Here is a 12,471-nt window from a genome sequence, read left to right as displayed (position 1 = left end):
CATCGTCGCCCCTTACTTCGATCTCCCTCCTCCGCCCACCAAACCTTGATTCCTTGCGTGGGAACCTTCCTCGGCACCTCTTCCACCTTCCCAAACCCCTAAACCGGCTTCTTACGGCCGGAATCGCTCCCGCCACCGTCGCACACCATTGGAGGTGCTTGAAGCTTGCTCCACCGTCGATCCGCCTCTCCGGTCGTCCTCCACTCAAACTGACCGCGGGAATGGATTCGTGGTGAGTTCCTTATGCTTCACAGCCTTTTTCCCCTTCCGTGGCGCGTCGCCGGCGCAGGAGCACAGCCGCCGCCGTCGTCGCCGCCCATGCTGCCGCCTGGGGCGAGGGTTAGAAATTAGGTATCGCGGACGGTCCACCTGGGAGGCGCGGACGGTCCGCCGGTCAGATTAGTTTTTGTCCAGAGACGATGTTGCCTCTGGTTGTTTTTGCAAGATTGACTGCGGACAGTCCGCTATAGGGGAGCGGACGGTCCGCAGTTGAAGCTTGAATTTGTTCCAGAGACGATGTCTCTGGTGGGGTTCGCAGGATTGAACTGCGGACGGTCCGCCACTTGGGCGCGGACAGTCCGCTGTAGAGTCTAGGAAATTGTCCAGAGACGTTTCCGTCTCTGGTGGATTGAGTACTTGAACTGCGGACGGTCTGCCAGGGGTGGCCGGACAGTCCGCAGGTAGAATGGGAAAGAGTTCCAGAGACGTTGTTGCCTCTGATGGGTTGGTAGGATAGTACGGCGGACAGTCCGCCACTTGGGCGCGGACAGTCCGCAGGGTATTTCAGTTAAAGTAAACTAGTTACATTTTTGGGCTGTACTCATTTATTTTATATGCATACGTGTAGCATCCGCTTCTGAGGGCGCCGTCTTTGAGGTGATCGCGGCACCACAAGAGCAGACGACGCAAGCCCAAGAGGAGAGGTGTGAGCACCCGGCCCAAGGCCCGTCTGACCCTAGTGTTGAGTAGCAGACACAAGGCAAGCCCCGGTGCACATCCTAGTATTTTAAATTATGACACCTATGTATGTTCCTACTACTTGTGCATTAAGTTCAGGAATTATTTAGAACCCTAGTTGCATGATCCATAGGATTCCCTGAGTTATACTAGCATGTATAGGACGATAGTTGTGCTAAGCTTAATGTTACCGGTAGAAGACGAGTGGTCTCCTGCACTCGCGAGATGTAGGATGTTAGGAGCCGAGTAATTTCCGGTTACTCGCGGGATACATTATTATCTTTATATAATTCAGTATTTGAGAATTGTTTTGAAATGGATATGGAAATGTGAGACCGGGCGGGGATGATGGATAGGTATGGCAACAGGACAGGGTTCCTGGGTGTCTTAGCCCCGTCTGTGTCGATTAAGGACCGGTGGATGTGGCAGTGCTGATCGGGGATTGAACTGTACTAACCGCATGCCGGGAGTATGAGGTAGTCGAAACCGGTAAGCCGAGTACTGCCTTGCTTCGAAAGTACAGGAACCCGCACCCAACTCCTGGGGCGAGTCGAGTAGTCGCGGAGAATTGGGATGCATATGTTTATTTTTTGTGGTCTCACGTTGAGCTTGGCTGACCATATGTCGTTGGGCTGGTTCCTGTAGTTCGAGGAGGGGAGGGGAATGGTTGGCATGTATAGTCCGACGAGGCAAATACGTGCCGTGTTGGTTAGGTCCACCTTGCAAGGTTAAATCGGATCGATTCGCCGTGTCTCGCGGTTATGAGGGCCTTGGTCTCTTTGTCACACCGTAGCAAAAATGTAGAATGTGAGTTAGGTATGTTTATATAAAATATTTAGCTCATTGAATTATTTTGCTTGCATCACCATGATTGCTATAGTAGATCTTTGCAAATATTAGATAAGAGTTAATTTATATAGAACCTGAAGCTAAAATAATGAAAGAAAGGAATTACTTTAGTTGTATTTTTTCTGCAAAATAACCACCAGCCAAAAGTCTTGTATGTCTAGATATGTGGGCTAAGTATACTCACTGGTCGGGTAAGCCTTGCTGAGTATTAGTATACTCAGGGTTTGTTGCCACAATATTTTCAGGGCACGCAGACGTAGACTTCTGTCCCTGCTGCGTCAAGTTCATCCGCCGGGATGCAGAGGGATGGGAGGTCGTGGAGCCAGATGTTTAGTTAGGAATCTCTCTAGGCACACTTGTGGTAGTTATAGGCCCTCTCCTTTAGTTGGACCTGGATTTCAGAAATGCGAAGTTTGTAAATTATGTAGTTAGTCAAACTTGGTTTGTAAAACTTAAGGTGAAGTCCTATGTATATTAGTTGTATTTTCAATTTTGGTGTCGTGCTTGTACCATCTGCGCCCACCTTCGCGTAGGACTATCGGTGATGTTTCGATCGGGACGTGGGTTGCGAAAGGATCGCCAAATTAAGCTGTTAAGCTAATGAGCCTGATGTGTTCAAATGACGGCCATTACGCTTAATTAGAGTTTTAATTTGGCGGTTCCGTCACATGGCCCAGAAGCCGCAGCCTGCGGCGCAGCCGACGAATGCGCTGGGGAGAGGGCGCGACGACGTGGGTTGGCAGGCGGCAGGGGAGAGCTAGCTCTGCCTGCCAGACGATCAAATCCATGGCGAGGAAGGAAAAAAAACTGGGGGTGCTGCCACCGTTTTGTTCTCCACAGGTTTGGTGCTCACGGGAGATCCCTGTTGGCGGCGCCTTCTTGGGAGAAAATGCACAAATGGACCTAAGATAACAGATTTGCAGAATCGTAAATGTAGCTTCATCGGCATCTCCGTGCATGACTTACACGAATCAACTTTGATGCTTCAAAAGGGACCAAAAGAATAATGTTTCTTAAAAGCAGTCATCAACCAAAGATAGCAAGCCATCACTCAAAATTTCAAATGAACTTTCAAGGTTTGCAAAACATAGCACCACTATCCCAGCCTCAAAAACACATGGCAGTTTAGAATAGCAGCAATATAGGAAAAACATAGCTATGCTTTCCACACTACCCTCATGACTGATTGATAAAAAATTTCAAACCGATGCGAAAACGTGCATGCGTAGAAATACTGAAGATTCCTTATGTAGAATTGCAATTTCCTCATAACAGATTGGCACCAGGTTTTCTACATATGACTGCCACCTAACCGCTGTTTTGGCCCCACTTGTTGGAAGGATCCATCCTGTGGATCATTAAACTCACCATCCTAGCTAGAGCATGCCACCAGGCTTCCCCAAAATCATGGTACACCTACATATAACAAGCACTACTACTAAGCTCTATCCCTATAACTGCTAATGGCATGGGCATGATGTGAAGCAACTGTTGTATAGATGAGTTCTCCTGAAAGTATATAAAAGAAAATCAGCAACTCAATAGGAAATAAAACACATTAGAAATTAGATAACAGATTAATACCCTGAACTGGATGTTAGAAGCAGTAAGAAACTCCTCCAACACAGCCTTTTATTCGGAAACAGCGAAACCAGGTGCACCTCCAATAAGCATTGCGGATACACCTTTTCTACTTAATATAGGAGCACCTGACATACCACTCGCAGCGACTCCCTTCATCTCCATGATAGCATCATCATCGCTCTGTGTAGATCCTCTTCTATTTTAAGAAGAAAATAAAAAAGTGTCAGAATAGAATACAGGTTACACAACATGTGAATTTGTAATGAATAAAGTATACAGATTAAACCAGAAAGGTGAGTACAAAATTACTTGACAAGGCATGGACAAGCTGCATGGAACTTTGGTATGGCATCGTCATCTTCCTCTTCCCACAGAAAGTTTGCATTTTCCAATTGATACAATGTGCTAACCATTCAACAACTTAAGTTCTGAGAACCTGGGACAACCGCGCAACCACAAGACTGGAATGGAACGGTCTTGGCTTACTAATTAGGTCTTTTTGGTTTGGAGTAACTTACCTGCAGGGTAGGGGAGGCAAACTTCTATGGCCCTCGTACTGAGTGGCCTCGTCTGTGCTTCTGTGTCTTGACGCCCACTAGACCTGCTCCATAGTCGCCGATCCACCCTCGCGGTTACTCCTTACCAACGAGATTCTTTGTAAATGCCTCGTAGTGAGTTTGTTAGTCATCTCACCTAAGGAAGTGTGATGAACAACTAGCGTAGCTCACGACTTGTGGGTAAAGATGTGCAACCTCTGCAGAGTGTAAAACTGGTATACTAGCCGTGCTCACGGTCATGAGCGGCCCAGATCCTCCTTTTGATTAGTGGGGCTACCTTGGTGGTTTCGGTTAGTTCTCAGAAGTTTCTTAATTAATTTGATTAATTTCTATGCAACTGGGTTTTGGTAATTTCATCAACTTGTAGTAAATAGCTTTAATAAAAATTTGCCAAGATTAAAAGCTAATGCAGTTGAGTCAGCCAACCTTAGAGCCTCATAGTTTGTGTTATACTTGTTGAGTACAAGTTGTGTACTCACTCTTGCCTACTCTACTCTTTTCCTCTTATTCTCTTTGGGGACACCCTACTGTCGCTCAGTTCCCGGTGACGCGGAGGAGTTCACCCGGAGCTACCAGGAGTACGAGAACTTCTAGGCGTTCGTCTCCCAGTCGACGTCCCTGTGGCGCCCAGCTTCTGAGAGTTTTTGTATATGTATCTACGCTTCCGCTGTATCAGACATTTTGTCATTCATGTAATAAATAACATTTGTATTCGCTTTATTATATCTTTTTACGTGATATGTGCTATGATATATTGTTCATTCTGTTGTATATACGTGTGACTTGATCCTGGCACGTATATGATTGCTCGGTTTGTGTCCTTTTGTAAATCGGGTGTTACAGAGTAGCTGCGCCAGCCTGGTGTCGCAGTAGAGATCGGGCCGCACAGATCTCCGTGCACCAGATCCAGGCGACCCGACGACCTGTGCAGGGAGCGGTCGGGGAAGGATGCGCGGCGTTGTTTTCCGGCGAGGCAGGCGTCGCAGAGCTGGTCGACATGGTCCAGGGGCGGAAGTCCCCGCACCAGACCGCCACGGCTCAGCCTCCGCAACGTGTCGAAGCCGATGTGCCCAAATCGCTCTTGCCAGCGCCACGAGGAATCGTTTGTGCGCGCCAGCAGAGCCACCGGCTGCGCTATGGTGAGGGTGATCTTGTAGAGACGATGAGGGCTCCGACGTACCTTTGCAAGGAGCACCCTATACGGGTCGCGAACCCGGAGCACACCATCTTCGATCTCGACCTTGCAGCCAACTTCGTCAAGCTGACCAAGGCTGATGATGTTGGAGCGGAGGCGCGGTATGTAGTAGATGTCAAGCAAGGACTGGTGACCCCCATTGCGCGCGGCGAAGATGACAGTCCCACGTCCGACGATGTCGACGAGGGAGCCGTCCCCGAACTTCACAGTGCCTTTGATGGAGCGGTCCAGCTCGGAGAACGCCGTGCAGTTGCCCGTCATGTGGTTTGACGCCCCGGTGTCGAGAAACCAGGTGTCGGTGACAGACGTGTCGGCGTTCGCACCAGACTCAGCGTCCTCCAGCTGCACCACAGCACGTTCTTCGTTGAGGAAGACTTGCCCGCCAACATGAACAGGGGGAATGTGGGGCGTGACTCGTTCGGCCTGTGTGGCGCGAACTGTCTCGCCGTCACCAGCAGCAGGTTCGGCCACCGCCATCAGCAAGGAAGGCTCGTCGGTGTCGTCACCGCCGGTTTCAGCGAGGAGCGCCGCTTCATCTCTCTTCTTCTTGCGGCATTCTCGGGCCCAATGGCCCTTCTTGCAGTACTTGCACTTGTCGGACTTTGTGGCCTCTCTGGCCGGCTCGTCGTAGGAGCCGCCAGCACGTGCGCCGCCCTTGTTCCCACCGCACGAACTGCCTGATGGCTTGCCGCTGTTGCTGCCGGAGCGGGAGCCCTCGCCCGCGAGTCGATGCTTGTAGCGCGCCAGCCACTCCTCCTCCGAGAGGAGCAGCTTGCCATTGGAGTTCGTGGACGTCGATTCGCGGCTCTTCTCACGCACCTTGGCCGACTTGAGGCGCCCAACAAGCTCGTCGGTCGACATGGCGTCGATGTCGAGCAGAGTCTCGATGGAGTGCGTGATTTGGTCGTACCGTGGAGGCACTGCCTGGAGTATGCGACGCACCATCGTTGTCTCCGCGGGGCGGTCGCCGAGGATGGTGAGCTCGCTGACGACGTGGTTGAACCGGTGCATGAAGTCGTCCACCTTCTTGTCTTCACGGAAGCTGAGCGCGTCGAACTCGCGGATGAGATCGGTGGCTTTCGCCTTGCGAATCCGATCAACACCCACGCGCTCGATCTTGAGGGAGTCCCAGGCTCGCTTCGCCGTGCCCTTCCCGTGGAAGGAGACACGCATCTCTCGCGGCGTCGCGCGGAGAATGGCCTCCATGGCCATGAGGTTGTCGTGCCGGTCGACGGTCCCGTGGCTCGCCGCCTCCCAGAGTTCACGTGCTTCAAGCATTACCTGCATGAGAACCGCCCAATCCGTGTAGTTGGTGCGAGTCAGCATGGGGTAGTTCGCCGATCCCACCTCGCGGACGACGCGCGTCGGCGGCGCGCCATCGTCACGGTGTCGGCGACCGCGGCGAGTAGGTGGCGTTGGCGATCGAGGAGCGCGGCGACGTGGGGGCGTGAGCGATCCGGAGGCGCGGTGGTGCGGCAGCGACATCGCGTAGGACCCCGGCTCTGATGCCAAATGTTATCCCCGGCGGCTCGGCGACGTACTCCGGCTTGCTGGAGCACCGGCGAGCGCAGGAACGAAGTGAACTCAACGCGAGGTGGCTGGTGAACACTAGAGTTGGATACACACGAGGTTTTTGTGCCGCAGAGAGCAACTTTTCTATTGTGCTTTATTCCATATAAGTAGGAAGTTAAACAACGTAACTACTGGCTAACAAACCTCCAGGATCGGGAACGTGCGTGCCATCCCACGCAGTCCTTGATCCGGTCTTGGCGGACAGCGCCGCGGTGCACACCCTCACGACGCAGCGCGGGTGTGCGCCTGAACCGGGCAACACGATCCTACTGATGCGCGCCCGCCTAACTACCTAACAGAAAGGAAAACTAGGAAGGAAATAAAACATCTAGCTTATCAACTAACACACACACACACCTTATCGCTTCTTACTTGACCAAACTTAGTCGCTCACCATCTGAATCACGAGCTATAACTAACCCCCCAGCTCGCAATTCTAGTGACGAATTGAGCTCAGCTTTTAGCTCGTAATGTTAAATCAGCCAAGGCAGCCGAGGTGGCTCGCGGGGTGGCTCGTTATCGTGGAGGTGAAAGATACGAGAAGATAAAAACAAAAAGGATTAAAAGTGAAAGTGCTCGAGCTGGCGTAGTTAAGCAACTTCAGAATTCTAGCCAAATCTCGCTTTTTATATTTCCTTTTAGCTCCATGTAGCTAAGATTTTCTCTCTATATTTGGACACACTCCAACAGACTAGCCAAATCTCACTCTTCATCAACACGAGCTCCCTCTTCATATGCGGTAGGAGCAGCAACTCATCTTGTACCTCTCCTTTCATGGCTGACGCCCCTCTCCTTTGCTTCCTTCACCACCACCGGTCAGTGCCCCTTACCCTCTCTACACCCCTCGCGTGGCGCACCGCCGGCGTTTGTCGCTGGGATTCACCTGGATCTGCCGCAAGCGGGTCACTAGGCTGGCCCTGAACGCAATGTGAGGAGGGGATAGAGGAGAGAGCTGCTGCTTTTGGAGGTGCTCCGTGGGGGAGAGAGGAAGGCTCCCTTGTGCTGCTCGGTGGGGAAGAAAGAAAAGTGGTAGGAGGCTGCTGTGTTGTTGCCGGTGAGGGAAAGAAGAGGAGCATGCCATGGCTGCTAGTCGATCTCGGCGCGCGGGCAAGGAGGGGAGGGCACGAAAGGAGGAGATGGCGTGGCGACGGAGCTCAGCAAAGATTGCTAGTGGAGCGTCACGGATCGCTAGCGAGATAGTGATATTGGAAAATAGAAAATCTGTTGGATCCAATTTTTACTCCAATTTAACTATTTTAACATACTGTATCTAAGTTCTTTTATAAAGGTGTTGGAGATGCTCAGTCTCTCTTACTGCGCCCACGTGGAGACGAGGCGTTCTAGCCACGCAAGTCGATTCAACTTCTCTGACTTCACGAAGTGAAGTCACAAAGATGAACAGTGTTTTGAGTCAACAGTGTTTTGAGTCTGGACGAACAGTATTCCCTACCGTGATTCACCGTAGCAGGTACTATTCACAGAACATTGTTCGAATGGGTACTGTTTTTCACTGTAGCATGAGTATTGTAGTTATCGATTCTATCCGTCCATCTCAAGTCGGACCGTCCACAGAGACTCAAAAGTCGCGAGAACAGTGTTCGCTGACTTGTGCACGCAATTAGCCGTCGCAGTGACAGTGAATCCCGCGTGGGCGAAACTGTGAGTGGGAGAGCGTAGCTTCCGTACCAAGGGAGGGCGGTGCTACAGCCTGCGACGGCCGATGCGCGAGCCACGGACCACGAGCCCACCGGCACCCTGCCCGCACAAGATCCTCTACAATAATCTCCCAACTTGCTCGTCCGAGATGGACCCACTCATCATCCACCACGTACCCCCAAAGAAAGGCAAGCACATTTGGATACACGGATTCGGGATCCGCTGCTCCACCCGGGGCCAGGTGGGCCGGGACCAACGCCTCCCTCCCCTCCAATTCGAATCCAAGTTGCCCCTAGAACGCACCGACAGACAGGTGGCTCTGGCATCATCCGACCCCACATGTCATACGAACAGTCACGTGATCGGGGCGGGGCACGCGTGGATGGGTACCTGTACTGCACAAACCCGCCGCACCGGCAAATCTTTTCGAAGCGAGGTGTCCGGCTGTCGCGGCCATTTCGGGCAGGCGGAAGCGCCGAGCGAAAGCATCCCTCGTCAGCGTCACCCCCGCCCCGCAGGCCGCAGCCGCTCCTCCGCAGGCAGGAAGGGAGGGAGGGAGGGAGGGGGAGCAGCGCAATGGAGAGGGCGGTGCCGGTGCGGAAGCCGCACACCTCCACGGCCGACCTGCTCACCTGGTCGGCCGCGGGCCCCGACGCGGCCGCCGGGGCCTCGCCGGCCGCGTCCTCCCGCCCCAGCCTCAAGGTTCGCTTCCCGCCTACCCCGCGCCACGCGGTGGCGTGCCGCGAGCCGGCCAATCGTGTTCCCTGTTTGCCGCATCTGCGCGCGGCGCGGCTGACTTGCGTGGCTCGTGGTGTTTTTTTTTTTGGCAGCCGGCGGCGGGGATCACGCCGGCGATGTTCGGCGCGCCGGTGAGCGAGCAGGAGGCCGAGGATCTGAGCAAGAGGTGAGATCTGGGGGGGGGGGGGGGGACTCCCGCCCCCCGCATTCCGCCCTGACCCGCTCTCGATCTGTGTCGTTTGCTCCGTTTCCGGCTTGCTTTGTCCGGCTCCGATCCGATCTAGCGACGTCCGGCGCTTGCACTGCTTGGATGCGTGCTCTGGTCGATCCGGCTGAGTTCAAGCGCAGCAACTACAAACCCTGTTCGGGTTGCTCGGGATTTAGCGAGAAAGAGAAAACAGGCTGCCTTTAGCGAGAAGTGGCGGCTGCGTTCAATGCTTGGGACGCCGTCCCATGGTGGCGGCTGGAGAGCAGTCGCTTGCAGCCCATGTGTGTGTGTGTGTGACGCGGCTACTGTCCAAATCCGTGGCATCAGCTGTCGATTGTTGGTGGTGCTACAATACAAGTTTCTTAGCACTGACTGAAAGTGATTTCAGCGATGCAGAACACAAGCGTCCGATTTGAAATTTGGATATTTCTATCACACTGTGATGCCGGGCTGTGCACACCGACATCCTTGATGTAGGCTGTAGTTTTGTCACTGCTTGTTTGGTACGATGTTCCTATTTGGTAGTTTTTAATGTATCAACAATTTTGTTTTACATGGAGTGTGTTACAAAATATCAGGCAACTGCAATGAATCTTGTGTACATTTCTTTTAGAAAATTTATGTTTTACATGAAAACATGTAGCCGAGAACTCTAGGAATGGAGTTCATGACATGAATGATGGCAGCCAAACATCTGGGGATTTTCCTGTAAATGCAACTTTCAGCATTGCTTCCAATATTTCAACACTAACCTTCCTGTTGACCTATTGTAGTGAAAGGAAATTTTGTTCTGGCTCAAAGTTGAAAGAAATGAGTGGGAGTGGCATCTTTGCTGAAAAGAGTGAAAATGGTGAGTCAGAGGCTTCAAGTCATGCAAACAAAACTTCAGTAAGGATGTACCAGGTACTAATCCTATTCAAATCCTTCTAGCCAAACTTCTCCTTCGCTTATTGGTATTGTCCTTCGCTTATTGGTATTGCTATACAGTGGTTATCAATCCTAAACTGTATTATATGTTAAGTTAAGGGCTTGAGGCACGTTTTATTCCATTTCTGTTAGGGAAAGGCACTATGATTTATATTTCAAAGGAACTGCATCTGCTGTAGCACATATTTCTAATGTTGTCTTAAATTTATGTTAATGTAACCATGCTCATAACCTTTCGTGTTCCCCAATAGCTGTATAGCTTATTTTCTCTGATTACCTTGTGTTGATTAATTGTAAATCACATGAGTATGGCTTTCTTACTATGTGATTCACCTTTTATCGACAGCAAACTGTGACTGGAATAAGCCAAATCTCATTTAGTGCTGATGGAAGTGTTTCACCGAAGAAGCCATCTTCTATACCTGAAGTGGCTAAGCAGCGAGAGCTTAGTGGTACTCTGGAAGATGCTGATGCTAAAATCAATAAGCAGCTTTCTGAGGCTAAGACCAAGGAGCTCAGCGGGAGCGATATCTTTGGTCCGCCTCCTGAGATTCCTGCCAGGCCATTGGCTGCTCGTAACATGGAGCTTCAAGGAAATGTGGACTTCTCACTTCCACAGAGGAGCGTCCACACATCAGTTAAAGTATCTCATGTAAGTGATTGACTTCTTGTTGATGTTTTGATGTACATTTTATTTGTTTCTTGACTGTATATGCACTACCATTTAAACACCTACGTGCCTATAATACAAAAATTGGTTCTCATGTCTTGAAATATGTCAAACAGATATCAGCTCCAACTTTATATGTTTTATACATTTCTGAGTGTGTACAATCTAGTATTTCATTCTGCAATGTTCTGTATATGATTTTATTTGTTTTATGTTGGTCGAATGATGCAATTATTTGAGTTGCTAGCTATTTTAATAAAATTGCAATATGCTGATAGTACATGCTGTTACTTTTTATACAAACAATCAAATCGGTCTATGGAGAATGTCTGACCAACTGAGAATTCGGAGCTGGGCTTTTAAAATGTTGTTTGAATCTTCCTTGAGCCTGATACCGTGCTGATTTGATACGCTTAATAGTTATTTCTACCATCATTATATAGGATAATATTTAACGGGAAGTTTTGGAATTTCGGTTGCATTTATGTTAAAGGAATGTGTTTGTAAGGCTTTCAGATGAAATACACCAGCTAAGCTAACTGCAGCGCATTGAACAATCTCTAATCATTTCTAAATAATGTCCTCTTATGACTTGAAATTCATGGAAAATCAACTAGCTGCTTTTCATCATGTTAGCATGAACATCTTACCTCTCTGAGTCTATGTACACTGAATGGCTTTTGCAGCCTGCTGGAGGACCAAGCAACATCTCCTTCAGCGAAGAGCCTGTGGTGAAGACAGCAAAGAAAATCCACAACCAGAAGTTCCAGGAACTGACAGGAAACAACATATTCAAGGAGGAAGCCCCTGCCTCAGCTGAGAAGTCTCTGAGTTCTGCAAAGCTGAAGGAGATGAGCGGCAGTGACATCTTCGCTGATGGAACACCTGCTCCTCGAGAATACCTTGGTGGTGTCCGGAAGCCCCCTGGTGGTGAGAGCAGCATCGCACTGATCTAATTGTTGTCGTCTGCTCTATCCGGACTGGCTAGCTCCCGGATCCCCCTTGTCACTGAAATGCGTGGCATGTGCATTTCCTGACCTCCCAGTTCTTAATTGTGCTAGGGGATCTTAATCTATGCTGGGTATCTTTAGTCTAATATAATTTAGAGTCAGCAGAATCTGACTCGATCACTTGGCTCATATCTGATACGCCTGCGTGTCATCTCGTCATCTTCGTTTTGTGCTACTTATATGTATTAATCCCTCTGAACTGAGAACTTGTGCAATAAATAATTATTTTTGAACTCATTCCTGTTCCCCTCATTGGATGTTTAGATCATTGCTTGTGTTAACAAATAATCAAATATGATGCAAGTCTCTGCGATGCAGCTGTGCCTTCTGCTATTTGCACTCAGAAACATTTTAAGATATCTGAGTTGCAATATCCGGAGTGGATTTCTGCAAATATGTTTGCTCCAAAATATAAAATATTCCAGATGATTTTGATGCATTTCTAAATTCTAGCTTATGGCAAAAAAAAGGGGGAGAAAATTCGACTCCGCAGGGGATTGCAGCTGTGCCTTCCGCTATTTGCACTCAGAAACAGTTCAAGATATCTG

At 50.0% G+C, this 12,471-nt stretch overlaps 2 protein-coding genes and 1 long non-coding RNA gene across 3 annotated transcripts; 1 reads left to right on the top strand and 2 right to left on the bottom strand.

Moving 5' to 3' along the window:
- Positions 1-2,591: 2,591 nt before the first annotated feature.
- LOC120642265 lies at positions 2,592-3,774 on the bottom strand. The gene is made up of 3 exons (XR_005662549.1): positions 3,700-3,774; positions 3,391-3,586; positions 2,592-3,315 (listed from the first exon to the last, which is right to left on the bottom strand). It is a non-coding gene; the product is annotated as an uncharacterized LOC120642265 (long non-coding RNA).
- A 21-nt stretch (positions 3,775-3,795) lies between these two features.
- LOC120640173 (retrovirus-related Pol polyprotein from transposon TNT 1-94) lies at positions 3,796-6,627 on the bottom strand. The gene is made up of 2 exons (XM_039916040.1): positions 4,871-6,627; positions 3,796-3,826 (listed from the first exon to the last, which is right to left on the bottom strand). Exons 1-2 carry the CDS (start codon positions 6,625-6,627, stop codon positions 3,796-3,798), a joined length of 1,788 nt encoding a protein of 595 aa, XP_039771974.1.
- Positions 6,628-8,768: 2,141 nt separating this feature from the next.
- Positions 8,769-12,160, top strand: LOC120642264. Its single transcript, XM_039918723.1, has 5 exons — positions 8,769-9,072; positions 9,201-9,274; positions 10,090-10,219; positions 10,590-10,895; positions 11,600-12,160. Exons 1-5 carry the CDS (start codon positions 8,947-8,949, stop codon positions 11,867-11,869), a joined length of 906 nt encoding a protein of 301 aa, XP_039774657.1. The 5' UTR covers positions 8,769-8,946; the 3' UTR covers positions 11,870-12,160.
- Positions 12,161-12,471: the final 311 nt, after the last annotated feature.

Source organism: Panicum virgatum, chromosome 7K (assembly GCF_016808335.1).
Source record: "Panicum virgatum strain AP13 chromosome 7K, P.virgatum_v5, whole genome shotgun sequence".
Taxonomy (NCBI): Eukaryota; Viridiplantae; Streptophyta; class Magnoliopsida; order Poales; family Poaceae; genus Panicum; species Panicum virgatum.
This window is presented reverse-complemented; position numbering and strand designations above follow the sequence as displayed.